The sequence below is a fragment of the Solenopsis invicta genome, chromosome 6 (assembly GCF_016802725.1).
Source record: "Solenopsis invicta isolate M01_SB chromosome 6, UNIL_Sinv_3.0, whole genome shotgun sequence".
Lineage (NCBI taxonomy): Eukaryota > Metazoa > Arthropoda > Insecta > Hymenoptera > Formicidae > Solenopsis > Solenopsis invicta.
The window spans coordinates 6515952-6543634 of record NC_052669.1 but is presented as its reverse complement, the minus strand read 5'-3'; the positions used below and the strand labels follow the sequence as shown (position 1 = coordinate 6543634).

At 35.7% G+C, this 27683-nt stretch overlaps 2 protein-coding genes across 29 annotated transcripts; both read right to left on the bottom strand.

The window, feature by feature from the left end:
* Positions 1-864: 864 nt before the first annotated feature.
* Positions 865-22197, bottom strand: LOC105194196 (inositol hexakisphosphate and diphosphoinositol-pentakisphosphate kinase 2). 26 transcript variants are annotated; one of them, XR_005575124.1, is made up of 31 exons: positions 22020-22197; positions 21617-21761; positions 21365-21472; positions 21202-21288; positions 17920-18117; positions 17705-17845; positions 17539-17629; positions 17245-17399; positions 16832-17124; positions 16275-16469; positions 16087-16173; positions 15824-16012; positions 15614-15711; positions 14980-15117; positions 14483-14512; positions 13523-13757; positions 12356-12791; positions 12141-12274; positions 11939-12053; positions 11625-11864; positions 11435-11551; positions 11096-11265; positions 10821-10969; positions 6373-6684; positions 4943-5164; positions 4464-4704; positions 4094-4185; positions 3904-4015; positions 3233-3643; positions 1306-3154; positions 865-1156 (listed from the first exon to the last, which is right to left on the bottom strand). XR_005575124.1 is itself a non-coding variant. In XM_039451261.1 (31 exons), exons 5-31 carry the CDS (start codon positions 18497-18499, stop codon positions 2713-2715), a joined length of 5127 nt encoding a protein of 1708 aa, XP_039307195.1. In that variant the 5' UTR covers positions 18500-18556; positions 18715-18813; positions 21202-21288; positions 21365-21761; positions 22020-22197; the 3' UTR covers positions 865-2712. The 26 variants fall into 26 exon arrangements, 25 of the variants coding, with proteins under 25 accessions (XP_039307195.1, XP_039307196.1, XP_039307188.1 ...); XM_039451261.1 differs by adding exons at positions 18416-18556; positions 18715-18813 and having other exon boundaries at positions 865-3154; positions 21365-21761; XM_039451262.1 differs by adding an exon at positions 18416-18556 and having other exon boundaries at positions 865-3154; positions 21365-21761.
* Positions 22198-23192: 995 nt separating this feature from the next.
* LOC105194192 lies at positions 23193-26279 on the bottom strand. 3 transcript variants are annotated; one of them, XM_011158967.3, is made up of 7 exons: positions 25753-26278; positions 25401-25644; positions 24942-25099; positions 24681-24871; positions 24337-24610; positions 23989-24252; positions 23193-23868 (listed from the first exon to the last, which is right to left on the bottom strand). In XM_011158967.3, exons 2-6 carry the CDS (start codon positions 25616-25618, stop codon positions 24005-24007), a joined length of 1089 nt encoding a protein of 362 aa, XP_011157269.1. In that variant the 5' UTR covers positions 25619-25644; positions 25753-26278; the 3' UTR covers positions 23193-23868; positions 23989-24004. The 3 variants fall into 3 exon arrangements, with proteins under 3 accessions (XP_011157269.1, XP_011157268.1, XP_025992120.1); XM_011158966.3 differs by having other exon boundaries at positions 25720-26275; XM_026136335.2 differs by lacking the exon at positions 23193-23868 and having other exon boundaries at positions 23984-24252; positions 25720-26279.
* Positions 26280-27683: the final 1404 nt, after the last annotated feature.

Genomic DNA, 27683 nt, shown 5'->3' with positions numbered 1-27683 from the left:
TAAAAGTAAATTATATTTGTTCACATTATTTGTTTCATTTAAACAAATAATTATTTAATTCAGAGAAAGTATTAACAAAAATGTAAAAAAATAATTTACTTGTTCTGGTTTTAAAAATATATTTCTTTCATTAAAAAAAATTTGCGTTACACAATCAAACTGTTTCTTTAATTCTAATAAAAGGACAATCAAAAAATTTCTTCGAGTCAAAGAAACTTTTCTTTAACCGTATAGCAGTGCACAAATTTCTTTGAGTCAAACAAATATTTTTTTACTCAAAGAACTTTTTTCTGGATGCATAAGAAATAACTTTTGAACTCATGGATTTTAAGCGCAGTTTTAATTTGTAAATTTTGTGTGTGTTACAGTAATCACCGTAGCTTCGTGGCTCATTAACTCCGCTCGTTGCGCATCGGATCGGTGAGTCAGAAATCAATTTTCGTATTATATTTTAATGTTTTGTAAATGGCCTGCGCAGGATCAATTATACTATTAATACCTCAATACACATACATAGGCAGAATATGCGATCTCTGCAATGACAATCGTTGGCATCGCGGAAAAGCGACAACAGTAACTTCGAGAAATCGAGTATCGATGCAATGCATTTTTTTGCCTTTTTTTAAAGAAAGGATAGGAATATTTTTTATTAAAAATTTTTTCTTTTAGATACATTTTTAACTTAGGGAGAAAAGTTAATAAATTAATGTTTATTTTATGAACAATGTAATAAAAATTAAAAATTAAAAAACTAAACTTTATTTAAGTTTGAACTTTTTAACTAGTTACTATCCGGATCAACTTAAAAAATATTAAAAAATATTAAAATATTAAAAATAGGAAAAGTAAATTTCCAATGAACAGTTTTGTTTCGGACTGTTTTATTAAAACATTTGTAACATATATATTTATGTACGTACCTATATTTCGTATCTGAGTACGCCATTTATTATTTTACAAGTACGGTTAATCTCTGCTGTTAATAACTATTACGTATTTTTTATAATGGTGGAACGAAGCCGCATAACAGTAGATGCGTTGTTTCTTTGTGCAACTTCATGCGTAGTTATATTTCCTTAACCGGGATATTTTCTTTGGCTCGGATACAATCCTCCCCTCTCTCTCTCTCTCTCTCTCTCCAATAGTTACCACTACACTGTTAAAAATGTTAAAAATGTCATGAAATTCAATGTATTTTTAAGTACATTAAATTTAATGTATCTATACTGAAAGGCATGTGCATGCATTTTAGTGGACAATATTAAATTTACATTAATGCATATTAAATGTTTTTAATATACCTACTTGAAATTTGCTTCCTTTACATTAAATTAAATTCTGCTGCCGATTTTTAACAGTGTATACACGGAAAAAAATGTAAGGAACATAATATCTTCAACTAAGTAAGATCTCTTATAGAGATATTTTTTCGTTGTTATTCGATACACATTAGCTAGTACGTATACATATTTTCAGTCTCGTACATTCGGTAACTTCAAGAATATCTGGCTATCAATTTAAAAAATTATTGCAATTATATATCTCGGTTAAAAAGAAAAACAAAATCCAAGAAATATACATTTTTACATCTCTTTCTAAAAGGCATCTTCAAACATTCATAATCACTTTTTAAGTACTTTTTTCCTTCGTACTTCTCTTCCTAAATTATTCACCCTTATACTTAATTGAAGCACACAAAATGGCTATATTTATCTACATATTGTTTTTTGTACATCTGCAGTAATCTCTTTAGGAAAGAGGTAATCTATGCATGTAATTACGATTCACAGTCAACAGCGATGATCCTAGGAGAATATTGCTGCGCGAAACGTTATTTATCTAAGTATCTTAAAATAGATAAGTAAATGGAAAATATATCTATTCCTGTGTCAATCTATCGGGTTGGAACAAGAGTTCATGGCGTTTAAATATTTCTTAGATTAGAATGTTAAATATTTTTAGATATTTGTATATAGATTTATTTAACCACGTGTGTGCTACTACGAACTTTTATTCCAACTCAATATTTTTTATTGATAAAAATTTTTGATTTGTTATTTTCTTTAAAAAACAGACTTTCACAAAAAATTATACCAATAATGTGAATATATGTAAATACATAAATTCAAAATTAGAAATGAATTAAAGCGCGCCGCAGATAATGATATGTAAGTAAAAAAAGATTAATTTTTTTCTCACTACTATCAGTCGAGTAATTCGTTGATCTTTTTGTTACAAAAGATCAATAACAATTTAAGAACGTTTGCTACATTGTTTAGGGTAAACTAATCATACTTATTTTATCTGTATTGGTAAAATATATTTTTTAAGTCACAAAGCGATTTAGAAAGATTAATCGCCTTCTAGATATTTCTTGGACTAAAATAAGAATATATCCGTTTTTTTATTTGATTTAATATCTCATTTATATATAATGCTATAAGAATTTTGGAAGGAGATGGGGTTTAAAAGTTCCACTATTATAATTCTCTCTAAATGACTGGTCGTGATATACTTTTATCAGCCTTAATAACGCTATGAAACATTATGGCTCTCTTTAATACTTGCTGTATCTCAATACTTCTCTCATGCTAGAAAACTATCTTTTCTAAAACACTAGTAGCGTAAAATTACGCCACGTCGTAAGAATAGATCTAATATCACGTGAATGTCTCGAAAAATATCAAAGTAAATTAATTTACAATTGAATATCTACTCCTTTTCTTCCTCTTTAACGTCGAAGCCCACGGTGACGTTAGAGCTATCCGTGAGACTGCCGGCTACAGTAAGTATAGGTTCCTCTTGCTGGCTCGTTTCCGAGGAATGCGTCGGATCTGCACTCAATTTCCAATTTTCCAAATCCTCATCCGACATAGTCGAAAATGAGCTCTGCCTGAAGGTCGTTTCGGGTTTCGACGCGACCGGCTTCGGTGTCGTAACGCTCTGCGAGCGGGAAAAGTTCTTTCGCTTCTGAGGACTGATGTACGAACCGCCGCTCTTTTTAAAATCCTTCTTCGCTTTTTCCGCGATGGATTTACCCGCGCAAGAATCGGATTTCTGAGAAGTAGAGAGTTTTCCTTTGTCGGAAGTACCAGCGTCGCTGTCCTTAATTCGGACATCGCCATGCGATATATCCGTACTTTCCACCAGGAAACTACGATAAGCAAATAATGCCGTAGTAAATACGTTATTTCATATATATATTTGTGTTAAACCGGTTTTTTCTGCCTACCGTCCGATCTTCTTGTGGCTGCCGCTTAACTTCGCAGAATTAACATCGTCCCTCTGTTCGAATATCGATTTAACGTCGTCCCTCGGTTCAAATATCGATTTAACATCCTGCTTCTTTTGTTCCTCGCTCTGTTTCAAAGTCAACGTGTGGTCCTCGTCCTCGTCGATATTATCGCAGGGAAGATCATCGCTGCACACGAACTTCGTCGACGCACCGCCGACAGCTGACTGTATCACTTGCGGTATTTGCGTTATCTTGCGTATCTGACCGTCCTCATTACTGTAATAATCTGTATATGAGACGCTGCCGCGACTTTCTCGATTCTCTTGATCGAGACGAATACAAAATTCGTTAAAGTCCACGTCCAGGCAAGAGGTCGGGGAGAATTTCGGCGCGATAAAGAGTTGAGCACTGCGAACGGAGAGGTGTTATTTCTACTACTATTAACATTCAACACAATGTAAATAAAATATTAGAGAGAGAGAGGATAAGTAAAATGTAAGTAAATCAAAGGCACCACTACAAAATGATATATTTAGTAAAAGGACAACTGATTTTAGTAATGCACATACCAAAATATTAATTCAACATCACAGGAGGGGAAGAACAAAATTAGAAAGAAATAAATTAAATTTTTAAAAAGTCTCTCAGAGCACACATTGGAGACTCACCTTTCGTTGCTGATTAAACTTATAGACATACTGCACTCGCCTGTCGACGTTGGTGCAGGTGACGATGGCTCGGAGGATAGAAAAGACTGCGGCTCGCTACTCCATCCTGTGCCTGCGCGCGCGTGATGCATAAAAGATTATTTAAATAAAATTGATATCAATGTCGTAGCTAAATAGGATAGATACGCACTGTTTGGGCTAGTAGGTGACGGCAGATTTCTGGGGTCGCACGTCTCTGCTTCGCCAAGGGGCTTATACTGTATCGGTGTCGGCGTGATATATCTGTACGAGGTGATAACGCGATAATGCACTGTTGATGAAGCAACTGTGGTTCGCGTACTTAATTTTTTAGCGATCGAATATAGAGTTAAAAATTATACAAACGCTAAATAGTTATCAAGACCATCAGTGAAAAAGATATAAGGGATCTAACACACTCGTCGGAATAAATTTGAGAGTATTTCCTTAAGGGAAGTAAAATTTGCATTTTGTACAAAGGGAAATGGAAGGAAACAACTCGAGATACTCACGGGCGTGTTTTATGTAATTTCTTACGATACCTGACAGCTTCCGTGTCGGAGGAATGGTACTCGCGACCGATCCCCGTGTGAACGAGGGGCGGATTGAGCGACTCGTGCGTCGATCCGGCCGGCGACGACTTAGGCGGTGATGATGCCGGGGTCCTGTATAACGGTGCCGTGGTCATCATCTCCAAGAAGCAATCCAGTTGACGTAGCGACAGCGCATTGTGCAGAGTTTCTAAGGGTCTGATGGGCGGTACCCCACCAAAACCTTCTATAGCTACAGAATCAAATAGAATGATTCTTTAGTTCACTTTTATCCGGATTCACTGCTAACCGAATTACTTTAGATAACTTCTTATATCGAGATTTTCAAAATTTATCTGATCATTTGAAATTATCTTGCTGAACATCAAGCGCAAAATTATTAAGAGTTAGTTATCTATATTATATATTTAATTAAATATATAATACATTATTATACATAATTAAATATATAACAATACAAATATACTTGCCGGCAACCGCAGACGCATGAGGTGGTACCATATCCTTCAGGTTCGGCGCGCTCGAGGAGCCGCTTATCACAGCGGTGCTGAACAGACTGTTAGCCGAGCCAGTGAGCTTCTTGCTGACATTGTAGCCCAACAGCTTGAAATAACTCATCTGTCCGGAGATACTGTGACGGTGGCGCCTTGCTGTGCAGGTAGGATCAGGTTCAATGATCCGCGATCGCGTGTCTAGGGGTGGAGAAGAGGAATGAGGCCTGGACACGGGGTGGGGGGAGGGTGTCTGGACGGACGGAGGGGACTCAGACGCTGATAGACACTCCGGAAAGTGAATGATGATTAGTCTCATGGAACGGTAAATTGATGGTAGTGATAACGGTGTGAATGTCGCAAATGTTTGTCATATACGATTAGCAACGTTCTTATTAAACGCCGGCAGAGATCGGCTGTGAAGCTCTAGTTTACTATCGTGGCAGACTCGTGCTCGTGCTCGTGCTCGTGCCCGTGCTTGCGTTTGTGCTCGCATGAAAAGAGGGACATTAATAATCAAAAAGAGAGACGACAGAGCGACAACGAGCAAAGCGAATCGGTGAGCACAGGACTATTCCCACGTTAATTATTACACTAATTATATAAACTGATCATCTATATCTTTCTAAAAATGAATTTAAAAAGAGGTAGATCAGTCGAGTCTCAATACACCTCGATTAGTGGGAATAATCCATATTTGGAAACAAAAACTTGACGTTGGTCCTTCTTTGAAAAACAATATCAAGCTAATTGAACAAATGAACGGAACGTTATACTGATGAAGAATTCAACTTTGCAAATACCGGACTGATTTGTTGCGCTCCAATTATGCTACAGTACATAGTCTCCTGTGATTATCTCCCCTTTTTTTACAATTCTGGTCTTCGACTCGTGTCCCATTGACTATTATGTAATTACTTTTTTTTTTGTTCTTAAATAAGACGCTTAATAATTCTGACAAATCCAGCATACAGTGACGGGAAAACAATGCGGCAATTCACACGAGAGATCAACTTCGTGTTGATCTCGTGAATCAATGTTTCCAGCATCTGACATCAAGGTCGCAGAAAGTCTAGAGCGGCGCATGGAAAAGAAGTAACCCAGTTGCATCCGACTTGCGTGTCAATGCCAATAAGAGTTTGCAAGAGAGAGAAAAGAGAGAGAGAGAGAGAGAAAGAGAATTCACCATCGAGAAAAAAAGAGAAGACTGAAACGTTACTTACCGATTTGAGAACGAGGGCAATCACGATCGCCACCGTAACGTTACTTACTTCTCAACACCGCTAGCAAAATTCTCATTGACATTGATACCAAGTCTAAATACCAGGTTCATCCGCGTACGCCACCCCCGACGACGTGCGTCTCTCCGTCAGCCCGTATCGCATCTACTGTTACTCCCCCGAACTCACCGCAGAGTTCGACGGTTGAGAGCAGAGTTACTTCGGAGCGCGACCGTCCGTACTTTCTGCCGCGGCCACGGTGCCCAGTGACAGGTGTCCGCTCTGGTAGGCCGCTGACGGTCACGAACGACGGATCGGGCAACGAGCAAAGATTGGCGGATAACTGGTTATCGTTGGGCGCATTGCGAAGCGAGCACGAGGAAGCGAAGCTCTCGTCCGGCGAGACCAGTAACTCCGGCGAGCTGTGCGACTGCAGCAGCATCGCCGGTTTATTCCACGTATGTTCCTCGTCGCGAGGTTCCTCTGAAGGTGGCTCGGCCGCTGATAGCGAGTTGCGTTGCATTGCGGTGCGATGCGGTGCGTTGCGTTGCATTGCGGTGCGGTGCGATGCATGGGGAGGGTGCGAAATGCGCAGGCATACAAATCCAGGTGTGATGGGATTTATCAGAAGGGGGGATGGCGGGATGCGGTGCAGCATTTCGGAGTGACGGTGTAGTGAGAGGAAGGGGAGAGAAAAGAAAACAAAAGAGAGAAAGAGCCGATTAAAAAACCCATTTGCTAAAGAAACGGAAAAGACGAATCTTTGGCCCGTTGCTCTCTCACCTCGCGAAAAAAAGTGTTATCATTAGTGTACAGAACGACGGTACTTACAGAACGACATTATCTTGCGACACACTTTGCTTTCGCGCTTGTCTCGTGTGTTACCGAGATTGTGAATCATTAAAAAAATTATATACAAAGACTAAAATAATCTCTGTAACATAATTCAAATATATATATTAGAATTGTGCAAATCAAGGAAATTTAATATTGAATCGAATTTAATTTCTTTATTCGAATTCGAATCGAATTAATGAAACATAAATTTTAATTAGCAGTACAAATATTGTTAGATTAAATTTTATTATAAGAAAATTATGGTTAGGCATTTATGCGCAAAATATAAATAGTCTACATTACTTGAAATTTACGGCACAAATCTAAAAAAAAATATCTACGAGAAAAATAATATTGATTATGATATAAAGTCACTTTAAACGTGATGTTGTAATATTGTCAATATGTAATTCGTATTCCAAATGCTTACGCTGAGAAAAAAAGTTAACTAAATTTTTCGATTAGATTTTTTCAAATATTCTATTTATGTATTTGAAACTTGAATACATAAATGTTTGAACTGAAGAAATTCAATCAAATTAAAAAATTTAGACAAGTTAAATAAACGATATACTTTGACGCATTAAAGATTAGGAATATTGTCTTTTAGTCGTTTCGCCGTTTAAAGATTCGTCGTTAAGGAAGAAATAAAATAAATTAAGGATAGAGTATACCTTCGACCCTCTGCGCATTGTTTAGCGAGTATGTCGGATTCACGAGAACGCACACCACACAACAACCGTGGCACACGATAGCCATGCAACCAGTAAGCCAACCAAACCACACGACTTTTTACATATATAGACAGCCTCGTACACTGACGTTTGTTAGAATGCCGAAGCTCGAACGGCATTAGTATACGATCGCAATGATACAGGAAAGATGCGATGCTTTTCTTTTTTTTTCTTTTGTTTATCGTTATGAATTATGCACAAGTGGAGAAGAACGAAGTGAAGATGTTGCATGCGAGCTGCTTGTTCGAAGGTAAAAACTTTAGCGTGATTGATGAGAACGGCGGGACGATGAAAGGTGAAAATGACGATGACAAGACGATGAACTGACATGAAATGAAATGTGAACACAAAAAGGAGGCTGTGAATGATCGATGTGGAATCGACGAGTATCGTTCGAAAACTTCAATGATATGAAAGATTCGATGACACGCGATGAACGTATGTGAATGAAGATATGAGAGATGCATATGAAGCCCCCTCGAAGAAAGGCTCGATGGTGATGAAGACGCTTGCGAGTACCGTGGGAATGATGATCGCAGGATCGAGGATTCGGGTGGGCAGCTGAGTGGACCACACTACGGTGTGCGCAGTGTGACCCAGACAGTCGCCGATACTTGATTAGTTGGCTTCCACGCGCACAACTATCGCTGAGCAAAGAGTTATTTCAACTGGAATCACCGCCTCCTACCCTGGCATTGGTAAAATACACATCTCTTGGCTGTACTACATGAAACAAGACACATTAGACTTTTTCCGGATAGATCGCCCCACCCGGATAGATCAACCAGACCGTGTTTCGCATTTCATCTGGTATTCTAAGAAATCCAGCCATTAAAAAAACAAAAAAAAAGAAACGAAAAGACGTACCAGTTTCTCTCGTCTATACAGTACGTGCGGTTTGTAAAACTGATTACGGTAAAAGTAACGAAATCAACAAATGCAGATTACAAGTCGCAACGTATCGTAAAAAATTAACTAAAAAAAATATGCAAGATTAATTTACTGAGGAAGGGATGAGACTATAGATACTAGATACTGCAGCTACTATGCAGCTAGGTATGTAGAGGGTATATAGGAGTTGAGAGTTGGTGGCAGTTACTTTAATCAGCACTTCGTAGTACCAACGATGTGCATAAGCGCATTCCGGGTACTTATATGTATATCGTCCATCAACTATGCACATTCTAATTGCAACGAAAATAAAGATTCGCAGAATAGTCTACTTTATGTGAGATTTAAGAGTTGAACTACGTTTGACATGACAAATTGTTTACTCAAATTTTATTTAAAAATGCCCTGAAAATTCCGGATTTTTCAGGAATTTTATTCAAAGAGAATTTTCCACCGCGGCTTTCTAATAAATTTATTTTAACACATCTTTTAATATTTAATAATCATATAAACACAAAGAAAAGCCACTTGAGTTTTAAATTTCAGAAAGCACTAAAAATATAACATGAATTTAAATATATCATGTAATGATCTATGCAGAATCTAGCTCATTAGAAATATAGACTTCGAAAGGTCTAAACACACGCTAATTTAGAATAATGTACCATCTTCTATTGTCACTAATTTTTTTTTATAAAAATTCACGAACCACATGACATAATATACGTGGATGTGTATATCATATTTATTACTAATCAATTTTGCATTATCAAGAAAAAGAGATCAAAGAGACAAGTTTGTAATAAAAAGGTAGATCAAAATTAAAAGTAAAATTTCAAAAATTTTCCTAAATTTATAGAATACCATAAAAATCCATGATTTTTAAAGGTATAAAATAAATTTCCTGAAAATTCCAGGTTTTCCTTCTTCTTTTAATAATAAATATCCTGCATAAAATTTCATTACTGCGTGTAACATCAGTCGAAATTATTTCATTGCAATATGTGCATAAAAGTTTTCACGGATATAAAAAAGACACATTTCGTAATCAAAGAGAACAGAATATGTGGAATATTCTACTCGATTACGGCAAAAATAAAGATACGTAAAGTATCGTCCGTAAATTTACGTGTGCATTACATCTTGAAGGATCATTCTATAAAAAAATTGGTAGCCGGTAAAAACATACCTTCTTTGTTGACCGCGTCCAAGCTCTGATACTGCAGCTTGTCCGCAGCTACAAAAAGAGAACAGTAGAACACAGAAGGGAGCATTGTGGAGAGAAAGAAAAAGAGACATTCCACCATCAATTCAATTTCCAGTAATTAGCCCCTCTAAAAGCTCTAATATCCCGATGCCTTTAACGTTAACGTAACATAATATTAAAAGTAATTATATGTTTGTGCGCGCTCTTGCGAAGCCACATATTCTTCAAAAATAAGACATTCTTGTTGATACAACATACTATCGTTGTTGCGCACAATCTATTAATCTATGTCATGCGACATTTTGCAAAAATGATAATAATCATTCACGGTGTTCGAATCTCTGCTCTTATATAGGCAATAAGAAATATCGGATTTATCAATTTAGTAGCGCGACTTTACCTCGAAATTTAGAGATAAGTACAGTAATATTTTTTTTAGAACCTTTTAAAAATATCAAATATTTCTAATTTTGTTCTGCAAAAATTGCACAGCAATTACATATCGAAATAAGTTAAAAGATTGAATATCAAGCACGATTTAAATCTCGATATATCTTTCGTTAATCACTACTTATGCATAGGAAATAGGGATTTATCGTGATAAAATGTAATTTTGTGATGTGGAGCTAATATTTAATTTAGGAGGAAGGAATACAACATTCATGTATAACACTATAAATATTGACTGTTAAAGTGGTGTATAAGTATATAAAACAGACCAATAATAAATAATAATTATAATCATGCACAAACCATTAAACGTGTTAAGGATACCGTACACGTTTTATCATACACATTCCGTATATTCGTGTATATGCACGCACATATACAGCGAGCACGATATAAAACAGCTTTTAATATGTTAACTCGGTTAAATATTGCTCGCTTTATCGGCGACATCCTTTACACTTACTTCATCATGAATCTGCTCACCGATACGAATAACTTATGCACCAAAGAGCACTTACCTTTTTCGGGTTTCTCTTGCCGCTGATGATCGTAGCTTCGCGCACGCGGTTCCACAATACTCCCTGCTTCCCTACTTCGCCGTTGTCGTTGACTCGCTGCCAATTGACTGCTAAGTCTAGCAGCTTCGTGTCCGGCCACGGTTCTAGCGCTGCATATATCATAAATATGAGATAAATTTATCATTTGTTACATTTTATTATTTTATCAGGATGATAAATGTTTATATAATATAGGAAAATATTCGATACAAATCGGATACAAGTGAGTAGCAAACCTGATGGGAATCGGTGCTGAACTTTGTAAGAATCCACTGTCGTACGGTTCGTCCATCATATTCGGATCGAGATCCATCATGTCGATCCCACGACTAGTCGTTGGACTGTCCAGCATAGAGTCCACCGTGTCCGTTTCCATTAATGGCGTATTCTGAAAACAAATTTTTATCTATTTTATATATATATATATATATATATATATATATATATATAAAATAAAATAATTATATATATTACAATTGCATATATAATGATTATATATTTTAAACAGTTGAGAACAAAATATTGAACACTTGCCAAAAATTTAATTATGCGATTAATAAGCAAACTATACTCACAGCTTGCGCCGTGGTATTTATCAGATCGTCTTCGATAATACCCAATTCCGCATCTTCCTCTTCTATCCGGGTACTACATTGTGAACTAGTATCCTGGCCAGAACCACCGCTCTCCCCCTTTAAAGATCGATAAAAAAATTTATTTTTTCTATTATTGTTAATATATTACACATATAATTCGAAATCTTACCACGTTCTGACTGCTCTCATTACGCGAGTGTGGTCTGAAGCCGGGACCAGGCGGCAGATTCTTCTGCACGCAACAATTAACGCCAGGACTAAAATGCAACTCAACATGGAAACGCTCCTCGCTGCATGGGTCCTTAGTCGGGTCCTCGTATAACATAACAACAATTTGCGACATGTAATTCAACTCGGACACCATACTGACGTATTCCATCGCGCGCCGCCACTGCTCATCTTTCACCACCTACGGATCAATACGTAAGAAATCAGGAAATAAGATAGGAGATTATTTCTTCTAGCTATAATGTATTTACTTACATCGAGCAAACCACCATAACGCAATACAGTTAATAAGGAATGTACATGACTCTCGCTTGTGAAGTACAGTCTCGTACGTACATGGCGACCGGGACTCGACACACCATGGGAATACCTATGGATCATTAATGATTACTGTAGTTACTAAAATAGAGGAGTCTCACATCAAAAAAACCTTTATAAGTAGACTCAATTGTTATACCTAGGATTAAGTCTATTGACAGTCTCTTCAGATTCCTCAATATTTCGTTGTAGATCAGCACGTATTTTCTTCAGCAAAGGCGTGCAAATACCCTGACCAATAGTCAGCTTTTCTTGCACCGTCAAACCATATTCCTGTATATTTATATATAACGTAATTCACACGCAGAACAACAAAATGTTGATAGAATTAGCAGGGAAAAGAGAAATTTGTACCTGAGGAATGACTATATCCGCTAAAGATTTAGCATACGTATATAATTCTTCCGCGTGTTCAAATTGCAACGTATGGTTGTTGTGCTGCAGATCGTATTTTATGCAATCGTAAATATCAGGAATTTTAGATATGTCGAAACGCTTGTTTTTCGTGCAAAAGTCCTTTTCTATTTTTCCCCAGCGACGTCCCATCAGTTCCCACGTTTCACCGTGATAAAGTATCGTGTCCTTCGTCTTCGGATCCTCTTTTTTTATTCGCACGATGTCTAGGAGTTTCTGAATAAGAATGTGAACATGTTGGCAGCAACGGACCGGATTCTTGACAAAGTCTAAAGCGGCGTTGATGCTCAACGCGTTTCCCGGATTGATCTGTTCCCGATCCTCTCGAGTGAATTCTCTGTCCTGTTGCAGTAGTTCGTGCAAGCGCGTTTTTACCCTATAATTATAAATATCGCGTACCGTGAGATGAAAAAGTTGCAATTCAACAGGATTGGGTAGTAACTAGGGGTATGCGGGTACCCGAGATTTCGGGTTCGGGTCGGGTCGGGGATTTTTTTCTGGATCGGGTCGGGACCCGAAAGTTTGTAAAGTTCGGGTACCCGAAATCAAGTCGGGACCCGAAATCGAGTCGGATCCAAAATAGGGTACCCGAAATTTTTCGAGTCCCAACCCGATCCCGAAAAAAAAATTCCGACCCGACTCGAACCTGTAATTTCGGGTACTCGGACACCTCTAGTAGTAACTAGTTAAAAAGTTAAATATAATTAAACACAAACTTATCGAATTTTTTTAAGTTAAAAATTTATCTGTGTGAAGGAAAAAATTAAACCTCCACATAAAAATACTATTTTTTGTTTCATATAAACTTATAATTTACAAATAAAATAATAATTTATTTAATGATCCATAATGTAATTGTTTTGTTATTCATAATAATCTAATTTTCAAAAAATTTAATGCAATTCTAATTTAATGCAATGCTTTTCCAAATAAACTTTTAACTTAACTCAATTTAAATTTTAACACAACTTTTAATCGAGTTAATTTTCTGTTTATGCAACTTTTAAACGTAATATTAACATCCTTATAAGGAATCGACTTTAAGTTAAAAAAAAAAAATATTAACTTGTATTCTGCAATTCAGGCATTTAACGAAAATCTACTCACATATTCTGATATTTGCTACTATCGCAGTCGTTGTCTAAGAGGCCATTGGTATTTGCACTTTTCACCATTTGCACTAAAATAGGCGTCAACTCTCCCTCCAATGCGAGCAATCCTTTCGCAAAAGCTGCTGCAGTCATTTGAACACGTCCCTCATCGCTAGCGTAGATCTTCAAATCGTGGCGAAACGTGGAATGCAGACGTAATAAACCCAATCCTTGCGCACCTGCGTATTCACCTACGTTTACACAAGAGGGAATGATATCAACATAACGAGACGGGATTTCCTCGAGACACAGCTATCATAATCATAGAACACAACTACAACGGAACAATTTAGATATTACTCGAAAAAACAGTTGTCGAGATGACCTATGCTCTAGTATCGAGATCATCGTAATGTCGTAAAAATGCATTAATCGGGATTAATTATATTAATCAACGTTATATGTCGTATCACAACGCGCGGAAAGTAATGCAATGAGTTTTTCATGTCTCTAAATGTTTTAGAGTTACCTTAAAACTCCTCTGTGTTGGTATTTTAATGGAAAATTACATTTCGAAGAAAACATATTGTACAAAAAGGTACGTGCATAACACCTTGTATATTAAAATTACCATTACAAATTACATTTAACGTGATGGTAGTGCCGTTAAAAATAAAATCAACGGAAATTACGTTAAAAATAATATTAACGTACATTTAGCATAGAAAAAGCGTGTGGCGAGAGGTGAGTGTGGTGTACGCTAAAACCATGCTGTTCCCAAGTTGCCGATAACGACTACTCGTTACCAAGTCGTGCGCCGGCAACTCAAGAACTCGTTCAAATAAAGAGATACAAAGTGTGCAAGTATACGCTTACAGTTAGCGCCGTCGTATCGTATAACATCGCTATTTCTAAGGACAGCACTACTATCTACAGAGAACTATGGAATAAGCGTGGATCGTAAATAAAAGGTTACCGTGGCTTGGTAACATCTCTGATTCTTCCTCTGAAATAACATTTGAGATAAATTATCCTATATGTGACTCTTGAGAGTAATATTACTACATCTCACTATTAACTACCAATTAAGATATGATTGCCAATATGGTTGTTAACTGCCACAGTGGTTGCTACACTGGCAATTACTCTCGCACAAATTTACAATATTAATTACTAGCTTTTACATCTCTGATACAAGATATAGTGATATAAATCATAGTGAGAATACAATCCAATCTCAATACGACAATCTTTAAGCCGTCCAATAGTTTCGCAACTTGTACAATATAGCATTCTCAAGATACCAATTCATACCGAAAGCCCGCAGGCTTTCATTACATAATTCGTATATATATCACGAATAAACCCAGATCAGATTTGGTTGATAGAGGAAAATTATTGTAGAAACGATCTCCGATACTGTGTAGAAACTTAAAAGCGGGCATGGCAAGCATATGAACATAAGATACGAACCACTAAGGTGTCTACCTTGACCACCGGGGTACATGCAGCGGAATATGCGTCCTAATTCTTCCGCCTGAATACGTCCAGCCGGCGTCAGTTCCCCGCCCCATTTCAATATCAAGACGAGAGACGGTTCCCCTAATCGATCTAAAAGAGAAAAAAGAAAAAAGAAGAGGTACGCATATTTCTTAAATTACATAATTTTTTAAATGTATCTATTAAATGTATTATATTGAGACAAGTGTTTATGACTATGATTGTGCGGTAAAATAATTATTAGATGCTCCATTTTTATAGTTATTACTGCTGTAAGATTAATGATAATAACCTTAAGTTTATAGTTTTACCAACTTTGAAAAAATTAGACTATAAATTATAATTTCAAATATTATAAATACAATAAAATATCTAGATATAGATAAAAATAAATTTTTTTTACATAGTAAATCAAAATTATAGTGAATATATTTTTAAACATTAATAATTAATAGCTATAATTTGCACGATTTTACTACAAAGTTGACATCGAAAATTACTATAAATTAAAGTTAAGTTATGGCAATTGCAGCCATTTTTTCAGTGTACATATCCATTAGATATATATTGCATGTATAAAAATAGTAAAAAAGCAAATGAAGCATACTAAGATCGCTACCGTCGTCGGAAGAACTTCCCCGCGGTCGTCCTCGCGGTTGATATTTCAATTGCACTTTACGATTTATGCCAGAGAAATGTCCATACCTACAGTACAGAGATTAATCATTTTATTATCACATTTGTTCAACTATACAACAATAATAATCGTGTGATTAATTCATTAAACTACACTATTTTTCTACTTATCGCTACGCACATTTCTAAAACACTCTTGAGTTGTTCTAGTTTCCCTTGTTTTTCTTCTAATTCAGGTCCCGCTGCACGGTGTTGTATTTCCGTTAATAGACTACGCGCTGTATCGAGAATCTCTTGCAGCTGTTTAGGACGTTTTAGTTTTACATGACCATGCTTATAGCCATCGTACTTTGCAAATATATCGAAAAATCTATGAAACATTACATACATTTTAATTTGCAATGTTCTTTGATGAAAAAAGTACATAAAAACTCATTTGCTTACTTCTGGTGACGAACTTCTACTTTCATCTTTTGTTTTGGGGTTCTATCGCCATGCCTAATAACTGCTACGACACAGCGCAATTCCATCCTAGATAAATATCAAAGTTCATTAGTAATGATTGAGAAATATACTTCAGCATTGTTAGGAACATTGCTTATGGTTTAATTGTCACTTGTGGTTAAACTAACATTTTGCCGAACGTAGTTGGTACAATAGGAGGATCGTCCAATTGAAAGGGAACGCTCCACGGAATATGCAACGTAGGCGCCAGTTCCCTGAGTATCATATTCCCCAAAATCTTGGCACAGTCATCATAATACTTGTTTGAGTTCTTTACAAAACTAAATCCATTCACATCGCATACGAACGACTGACCGTTGGCTCTGTAATCAAAACCATGCTCGCCGGTATTGATTATACTTGACTTTCGGCCACTTATATCAGGTCGCGATACATTCACGCTCGTGTTCATATCTGTTTTCCGACTGAAGTCGGTTCATGTGTTGCGACAGAAATCAAAGCTATTGAATGTGTAACGTGATATATGCTCTAAAATAACATTGATAACCACATTGCAACGTATCACATCTTAATATTATACAGTTATTCAAAATAGATTTTACGTGAGAAACGCATCTTTTCAACGGACACGACGTATCATTGTTCATAAAAAAATGATTGAAAAGATCGATTTAATTTCTTATCATACTAGCGTTGCATTACATGAGAATGCACAATCACTTACCTCAATAAATCGAAGCCGCACACCGTTTGTTTGAAGGCTAAACATACTTTTCTACTAATGAGTTTCTCGGCATTGTTCAATATCACCGGGTAACGAATTTCCTTGCCCTCTGAATCTCTCTCGACTTTGCCGTCGAGAGCAGGACTCTTCCTCGCCTCGGCGTGAGCATAATCAGGTCCCACGGTATAGACTTTAACGTCTGTGCCATCGGTAGGCATAAAATCTTCATAGATATAAGAACCACTCTTGCGAACGCGAGATTCTGGAGAATATACGCTACTACGACTACCTATCTGTGTAATAAACAAATATCGTGAGTATTTGCTTGTAATTTTCCCCGTTTAAGAAAACGACGCTCATTTAAATTTTGCATAAAGAATCGTATACTAATTTCAATACAGCAATATGTATACCTTTCTAAATAATCTCTGACTTCCTCCACCAGCAGAGGTAGGATAGTAAATATAGATATTATGATCTTCGGCGGATACTGGTTTTTCCACAAATGGTTTGTTGAAAGTAATACCGTTCACCTCTACGTGATCTTCCGATTCCACCAATTCGTGCTCTGAAATACAGTCTATATTCTCTATATGTAAAGATTAAACATATAAGTGACACTCTCTCGCTCGAGTAAGTTATAACTATCTCAAAACTGTATCGCGGAGGATCAAGTACTTACGATGCAAATAAATTTTGTAACTCACGTTTCGGATCTGGTGAATCTCTGTCCAGAACGGCATATCGTGGAATTTCGATACCTTCGCTCTCCAATATAGCATAAACTCTTCTTCGGTCCTAAGGCAATTTGTATTAATACATAAATATATGTAGTAAAAAATATATTAATATTTCGAGATGTTAAAGGCTTACCTGGATATCATACTGCATCGGGAGATGATTAATGATGAACGGTTTGCGTAAATTTGCATAATTTATAGCTTTATCAAGGGGGAAGCCTTTACTGTGGAAACTTATCAAGCAGTCGACCACAGGCCAATTTTCTACAGTTTCCTATAAACGAACAAAAGATAAAATTTGTAGTATAGAAGTGCAGAGCACAGTTTTACAACGTAAATATGTATTACTTTTAATATCACTTCTTCTGGAAATACGATAATTTTTATATACTCGAATTCCTCGAGCCTCGTCAAAATCTCTTTCATCGGTTTACTCTGCGATTTCTTCGCCATCGCGCATATCCCAACCAGAACTTGCTTTCCCTCTCCTTCCACATCACTTCCGCCCATATAAGCGTCATCTTGGGTGCCTTCTGATAATTCAGGCTAGAAAGGAAAATAAATGATAAACTTTATTTGAGAAAATATATCACGTGCATAAATCATATCTTATTCGGCAGCACTAATAAATAAAAAATAATTAACAAACATTCGAGTAAAATTTATATATACATATATATTACAAAATTAAATTCACTACCATACACTTTGCTTTTGAAAAATCAATGATAGAGGAGAACGTCGAACAGCCTAATTTTTATAAAATAAACTTGACTTCTCTAAACTGCACTATATAACAAGCAGTGATAAAGATCGTGAGATCTTCAAGCTAAATGGTGCTCACCCAGTATGCCTTTAGGCAGGATAGAAATCTAGGCTTGTCGTCAGCAGGACAACTTTCATCGCAAACTCTTGTAATATTACTCATACTCTTTAGTTTGATCTTTTGATAAGTAAGTTATACGTCGATCGCATATGTTATTGCCTACATAGAAAGGTAATACATATCAAGCAACAAAGCGTGAAATATGTGAAATTGAAAAATGAATTAAACGCTGTCTTTAAAATTCGTGATTCAGCATGAGATTTTCATTCATCTCTCTTTACACGTTTATATCTTCATTTCTGTTTATTCCTTTTTACCATTACTATCTACGATCTCACTACGATCCAGAATCAATGAGAAATGCAATACCAGTCAAACAGCAACAAGCAAACTGAAGTACGAACGTTTGTTAATCACTGCAATGAAAAATTTAGAGAAGATATGTGAGTTTAATGTGACGAAAGAAAGAAAAAAAAGATTACAGCAAGACTGAAGAAATATAAGTGGAATCTATCTTCATTTCCTATTATTTATAACAATTCAAATAAACGAATAGGAAAGTGCTTGCGATAGCAAATTTTTACATGATTAGTAGTATCTGATAAGTTATCACAGAAAAAAATTATTACGTGCAAAATATAAATCTTTATCGTTAATCCTACGTATGTCTTTTGTTTCTTTTTAATAATATTGATAAAATGAAATTCATTGTCATCTACGATGACCATGAAATATATGAAATACAACATTCGATATAATGAACTGTATAGAGTTAATTTTTTTAAACGCATTCTTATTAGAATATTATGATACATATTTAGTTAACTTTGCATACACACACACGCATATATATTTTTACCTTGGAAATAAAAATCATTGTTACGTATCTTCGAGAATTAAAAACTCCATAAATTCTGATGCCTTCTGATAAGCAATGACTTAAGTGATGGTGTTCCAATATCAATCACTCAAAAAATGTGATTACAGTTAACGTATCACGTACATTAACGTATCACGATATAGAAAGATAAAGAAAGAATTATCAGTTCTATTCTCAAATCACTGTCACTCGAACACTATCATTGTGACTTAGAATTCAGATATACTCTTGACATGTTCATGCACCTTCAAAACGATATAAAAATATAATACAGCGTTAAATTTTAATCAATTTAGATTCTAATAATGTCTACTGTTTGTCTAAATTGTGTTCGTATACTGTTAAAGGAACGAGTAACGAATACCATCTGAATCAAACTAGCACTCGCAGGCAGTTGCCACAATGTTATCGAGCACAGTTAGAAGCAATTTATAATTCGGTCAATATTAGCACTGCTAATAGGCAGACGATGGGTGTTAACAAATGTAATTTCAACGCAACAAGCGGGACAATTAAATGTTTACGTTGCACATGCATTGATAGAAAAATTTCACAACTGCTGCGGCATGTGCGTACCATTCGTGCCCGAATAAAGTGTCTTATAATGAGATAAATCCCTGTCTGGCCAAACATCGTGGAAGAACACAGAATTTATTCTGCTCTTCTACTCCGCCGCATTCGCACACTCCACTACATAGAAACATTCACCAACACGTACCGCAAATGTTCGCACTGATCGCTTTGATTCTTTAGAAGCTGATTACGTAATAAGGGTATGGCTCTTGACTATCTAGGTACTAGCAATTAGCCGACCAGCACAAGATTCAACATTTATTTAGCGACTGTTTATATAACGTATCAACTGTTTACATAACTCTTCGCATATTTTTGTCGTTTCAAGGGATAAATAATTATGAATGAGGGGTATGTTATAAATATATCGCGAGTATTTTTAAATATGTGAGAAAATATCTACATACGTATTAAGCATATTTCTAATACACACACACACACACACACACACACACACACACACACACACACACACATACACATACAATATGTCCAATTTTAATCAATCCTGCCAATTTTCTCCCAAATTAACTAAATTGATACAAAATAATGTTTCAGATGAAAGTAAAACGGTTTCGAGGGAGATATATTTTGGTCATGTTACTTTTTTTTCTAGGCACAGGCACCAAAAAGATATGAAGGTCACCATCACTTTGTTAAGTGAAATATATGATTTTTTTTGCATAATATAATTCCTGTAATTATTTTGCGCATTAAAGTATTAAAATACAATTATTAAAAAATTAATAGTTTCCCTCGAAATCGTGCCACATTCATCTGAAACACTGTCTTGTAGCGTCCATAATTTTGGAGTAAATTGACTGGACTGATTAAAATGGGACACCCTGTATATGAGAGTTTTCTAACCTCCGATTGAACGTACGTTACCTTTTTTTAACAGCAGCTTTTACGCGCTTTTTTTAAACAGCAGCTTTTACGCGCGCACATTTGTTACTTTTATAACACAAACATAAAACGAAAAGTTAGAAATGGGGCAATGCTACTGTCATCAATTAGTTTCTTGGCTAACTCGTCAAATCACAAAGAACATGTAGCTTTCCATTTGCGTCGTATTATCTTTGTACTTCTGTGATATCTCATCAGATACAAACTGGTTTCACACAATCAAGAGATGCAATCAGTTGGATGCACGATCGAGAAAATTGTTCACATATCATATATAATAAAAGAAAAAAACATTAGAAAAGGTAAAACATTCATTTATAGAAACTTTGTGCATATGTGCTCCGATTAGGAATCTGAAGGATAGATTTCAAATTGCCTCGTGCAATATTATAGTTGCTAACAATCATGTCTCAGTGACAGTAAAATGATTTTATCCCCAACTTACTCGTTTTGACGAACGATAAATCGACGAAATATCAGATGGATTTATGTCTCCTACATAGAACATCGGCCTGCTTGCATTTCTGAGACCCTGTGAAAAAAATCTTGATTAGACGCTGGTCAAGTGAACAAATCTCATCTTTAAATAGCTGTTAAAAAGTATTTACTTGATAACCATGTTCCAGCTCAGTGTAAGACATGTCAGATCCGGTCTCATTGATAAAACAAACACCTGTTTCACGTGTTTATGTGAGACAATGTCCTGGGCACTGAAACTAACCACGTTACTTCACATTATTAGCATACTACATGGTCGATTGAAATACACAAACATAAACAAAGTGCAAGAAAAACACTACTTGAGAAACGTGCAAATCAAGTGAAGCTATAAACAAACTGTCTCGCCGTTTCAATCTTACAGGCTCTCCTCCCTCGCGCAAATTCCCGGCGTAGTATCCTTTCCTTTCCAATGGCAATTTACAACGGTGTTTATGAGAACGTCCTCCTTTACCGTCCTCTAAGCGACGGTGCGTGTGTCGCTCGGCGCGTTGTTTTCCTAATGAGCTGTAACGGAGATCAAATGTTTGAGACAAGACACGCAACGTTTGCACGTTCTCCATTGAGATAACAGCGTCTGCGACCAGCCGGTTTGCCAACCTCGAGCAGTGGCGTCGGTCGAACGCGATTTAATCAATCCAACAACGCGTGCCCCGCACGCAGCAGTATTCGTGGGCCAGTACGCACCCATATACACCGCGCGTGACAGCCGCACGAAAATTCGTAGACGTATTCGCGCGAGGACGTGAATTGCGCGACACTTACCGTTCGCCAGGAATGCGAGATCCGCGATGACAGCGATCGCACGTGATTCGCAGTGTGACACGACGCTCCCGGCTCCTCCAGCCGTTTAAAATCGCATCTCTCTCTGCTGACGTCGCTTGGATCGGGTCGCGCGGCATGTGGTGCCCACGAAATCGAATTTCGACGCAGTGTTGAGAGATAATGGGGCATGCGCAGTAAAGCGAGCGCTAGCAGCCGCCATTAAACCTCAATCGCGTACATATGTTGTTATAACATGGGGTATCGCTAAATCCCTCATAGAAAGGAATAAAAAAATAATGATAGGAAATTTATAAAACATAAAAATTTTTAAGTTTATAGAATTAAATTATTTTTCTGTGTCCACGATCGACTTGTTACAAGACCAATATGGCTAAATTCTTAAATGCAAAGTAAATTTTATATAAAATGTAGATAAAATATTAATAGTACAATTCTTATATAATTTATTTTATATGAAAGCCACATTTTATGTGATCATCACATCACATCGCTTTATTTTTTACATATTCTATTTTTAGTTTACATGATGAAAAACATATTTATGTAAGCCCCATTAAACGCCTTAAATAACATTGATTAAGCACAAGTCTGCCGAAGCGTGTCACGTGATCGATGACGTGCAGACATATGCGTACAATTATCAAGCTTGTTTGCAAATCATTGCAAATTTCCCATCTCCATTTCGACGATGGTATTGAGAGCGGGATCTTATTGAGTATGCGCGTCATCTTCTCGTAAGAGGAAACATTCCATTTAGATGGATTCAATTGAGATAAACAGGAAAAAAGAATGAAAATTGCAAAAAAGATAGGCTAATTGTAAGAATTCCAGTGATACCTTAATGTCTGATTCCACATCAACATAGATTAATTTTAATCTTGGTTTAACTTTTTTTTCTAATTCTTAGAATTAGAATAGAATTAGAAAAAATATTCTTAATTATAAATTCTAAAAATTAGAAAAGAGCTTCTTTTCTGTGTAATTATATAAACTCCTTATATCTTTTCATCTTCTCTCCTTTTTCTTCATTCAAACTCATTTCCATTTTATTTTAAATACAAAAAGTACAACATAGTGCAGCTGCAAACTAAAGTATTACGAAGAGTAATCAAATAATCAAATTGCATTTAGGTGGAAAATTTGAGCAGAAAATAATAGAATTGCAATTTAGTTTATTTGCATGCGTAATACATGATAATATTATACAGCATTCTGAGTCAGTTTTTTAGTTTAGTAAATTGTTCAATAATCTCGAACACTGGTTTAATTAGCATACAAGACGGAAGAGATATATGTCTACATGTATATCTAATGAGAGAGAGGTATATAATGAATGTGGAAAAAAAAACAGAATTGAAATTATATCCACATTCCTAGAAAATTTCATAACATACTATATCAAAGAAATAATAACAAAAATTCCTTATTTTACAATAAATTTATCTTAAACAAATAAAAAAAGAGGAGCTCATTAAATATCTGAATATGATTATATATATATATATATATATATATATTCACAAATAAACTGCTTATTTCTACAGTTTATATTTTGTGATTTTACAAGTCTCTTCACTCTTCATACGGATCTTACATAAAACGCATCGCGCTTGGAATTTTACCTGAGTGTAAGATAAAAGCATATAGTATCAAAGCACATTACATTCCGCAACTTTTTTATCTCAATGTAGAACATAGGACTGTCTTTTTGCCAAAACAAAATCCAAAATTTTTTCTCGCTTTGATTGCAATTACGACAATGTATAGTCCATATACATGATCTTTCTGTAAAATCTTTCTATATTCCAAAAAGAAATGCACCAGTTGACTGCAATATAGAAAGAATGTTGCAATCGTTGTTACACACAAGTTCTCATAAATATTTAGTCGCAGTACAATTCACTTATTGTTAGATATTTTAGCTATTAAAATTAAAACAAACATGTACCTTGTATAAAATATATTTATTCGTAATGTTCATGAAATCTATCATCGTGACCCCAAGCCTTGTTTCTTTCTCTTGGTGGTGTTTCCAATGAATTTGATTTTGCATTAATATTAGTTCCCTTTTTCGATTTATCCAATGCACCCGAACCACGTATCGCTCTTGGAACGCTGTAATTTTTTGAAAAAGTACCATGCTCAGATACATCATTTTTCGTTTCTTCTTTTACAATTTGCTGATTGTTATCAACTTCCTGTGATTGATTATCTAGACATACAAAAATACACACATATACATTATATAATTTAATATATTTATATACATAATCTTTAATGTTTAATAAGCCATTACCATTTTCAGTCTTTGTCGTTGCGATCACCTTCAATTCTTCATGAGAAAATGGATATTCAAAAGAAAGAGACTTAATATTGGAGAGATAAAAATGTTTTACTTGTGTGTCCTTAATTTCATAGTTGTTATTGGCTAATTCTATCACCAGCAATAATGCTGCATAGTTTTCAGGACTGTGCAAGTTTTCCTTTACCAGCAGTTGCCTGATTGTCATTATTAAATTTTCTAATTTTCCTGGACATGCTGCGTAGAAATCTTTACCAGATCTGAGAATCTAAAGACGAGATCTCGTGATAATCATAATATCAAACTTCCATAAATAAATAAGCTCCATCGTTTCATACCTGTATCATGATGAAATAAATATTATCCTTGGGATTGTTTTGCAGCAGATCCTCTAAATATTGAATTAACGGTGCAGCTAATACCTTTAATTTAGAGCCATTGCTCAATTTCATATGATAGTAAACTTCTGCATGAAGTAGGACCTTATTGGCAAATACCTTTGGATCTTCTAGAAGATCTTTTTCCCTAGCTGAAAAGGGCAACGTGGACATATCATAATACAGAATGAGAGATTAAAAGCAGCGCTATTGAATACCCACACATATAGTTATCCTGCAGGAAATGCAAGAAGCGGTTTCGTATATTTTTGTTATCATTATTTTCCAACAGGAAGACCTTGTTGTCACTAAATATCACTGCTATCTTTGTGGTCATTGAGTGGTGTATAGCCTGTTTCCAAAGGGAGTCGCACACTAACCTGAAATTTGTGATATTGTATCAGAAAATGTTGCAGCGACTGTCCCAAAGAGAGATTCATGATCAAAGTTAAGTATTTACATATAAAATATAAATAATCACAAAGACTAATTTTTGACAAATTATTTGAACAAAAATTAAGTAGTGTTAGATAAGACTTTGATCTAAAATTAACATTGTAAATTAGCAAAAACATGTATAAAAATTAAAGATAAACAAAACATAATATAAACACTACACATATAATTCATATAGATGTAATTTTGAAAGTTAGGAGAAAGTTTACAACCCAGTGGTGATACCCTAGATTGTCCTCGTTGACCGCGATAGTCAGCAGATCCACAATTTCCTGGATCAGCTGTGACGAGTCGCTCTCGCGCTCGTCGTAAGAAACTATCTTATCTATTATGTCCTTCAAAACCTTGTTGGTGCCGGACGCGGCAACCCCTGGCCTACGTAGACCCTGATCAGTTTGAGGGGATATACTGGACCATCCGCGGCCGCGTCCGAACGAAGTCATCCTCTTCAGATACCTCTAACGTAAACCTATTGACGAGATATATGTGTCAATACACACTTGCTACATCGACAGCGGTTAAGATCAATACGGAAAATACAGACGTGTAGACGAGATGATCCGATTTGATCACTTACTCCTCCGTTCTTCGAGTTCTGAAGTCGCGTGTTTAGTTAAACGCGATCGGCATAAATCCTAGAAGTTGTGTTTAGTGTTTTTTGCGGTGCACGAAACGTATGTTCTGCACTTGCCGTGAGACCAGGTGTAGTATCGACGTTGGAGAGAAAGAGACGAGAGACGTGAGGCTCAAAGGGACACACGTAGCTCTTCAGGTCCGCTCTTCGCAGCTAAGCTTCTCGTACCTCTTGTTCTTCCACCTTTTTCTCCTCAACTTCGAATTTGTATATTTATTTCATTTTAAGCAAAGAAAGTATGGAACTGCCCAGACATCGCGCGGTGCAGAAGGTGCAGACGGGACAGACTGTTTGCGAATCATCGATGCGACGCGCCGCCTGGCAATCGCGGCACACGTTAAATTTTCTGCCGCCAGCAGCGTCGTGTTTAAATTTCTCCGATTCCGTCTGTCACGGATAAATTGCGGTCAATTAGGTACGCGGTAGGTACGCGGTCACGCAATCCGAAGTCGTTCGCCATTGAGATCCCGCTAGAGGGAGAAGCGAGCTAAGAAATCGACAAATTTGGTTAGTATTTAACCTCCTCCTACCCCCTCTTAAAAAAAAAACAAAATTGCATTGTGCATTTGTCAGGTTTAGTCAGGTTTCTTGTCCGAAGATTGCGAATTGATCGAACCTCGTTACGCCTCGCAATTACGCACGCTCGAGTGAATTCGCATGCGATGGTTGAACTCTCGAAAAGTCGGGACGGAGTTGCGGAATCCTGCCTCCTCTTCCTTGACGCCGGCCAACTCTCTCGCTCCCATGTGGCACGTATCATCAATCTAATGGTTTGATAGGTGCTTAAAAACGATAATTTTGCAATATATATTTATATAATATATGTATTTATTTATCCAAGAATCATATAGTCTATCTATTCCTGTATAGGAAGCATCATAACAGATTTTGAAACATGGAACCAGTTGAACAATACAAATCTAGCCTAAAAATGATTTAAAATTGTGTAATTTTATTTACCAGAGACTAGAGCTATTTATAACTTATAATGTTTACCTGCGATAAGCTAAAGTATATTATCAGCTAAATAGCAGGTATTGTTCACGCCAAGAAATTTGTGACAATAATTACGTAATTTGTTATTTTGTTAAAGATTATTTCTAATTTATACAATGTTTATCTACAACAAATTGAGACAAAGTATATGTATGTGTGTATATATATAAAATCTTATTTGTCAAGGATTACTTCTAGTTTACGCAATTAATGTTTGTCTGCGATAAGTTAAAACAAAATCTCATCTAAATAAGGAGAAATTAATGTTCTATCCAAAAGAATAATTACATAATTTTATTAGTTAAAGATTATTTTTAGTTTACACGTTGCTTGACAAACTAAGACAAAATATCAGCTAAATGAAAAAATTAAATTAATATTTATTTTGAAAAAAATTATTACAAAAATTATATAATTTGTTAAACATTATTTTTAATTTATATGATGTTTGCTTGAGACAAATTGAGATAGACTCAATCAACATAATTAAAAGAAATTAATGTTCTTTCTGAAAAAATGAACAATTGTATAATTGTATAATTTTATTAAAGATTATTTCTAATTTACATGTTGTTTGACAAGTCAAGATATCAGCTAAATTAAAAAGTTTATATCTATTTTAAAAAAGTTGTGACAATAATTATACAATTTTCAAAGATTATTTCTAATTTATGGTGTTTTCCTATGACAAATTGGAGCAGAGTACTAGCAAAATGAGAAGAAATTAATGACCTCTCTAAAAGAATAACAATTAATAATTATGTAATTTTATTTGTTAAGAATTATTTCTAGTTTACACATTGTTTGACTAACAATGAGCAAACTAAGACAAACTGAACTAAATGTCAGATAATTGAAAAAATTAATATCCATTTTGA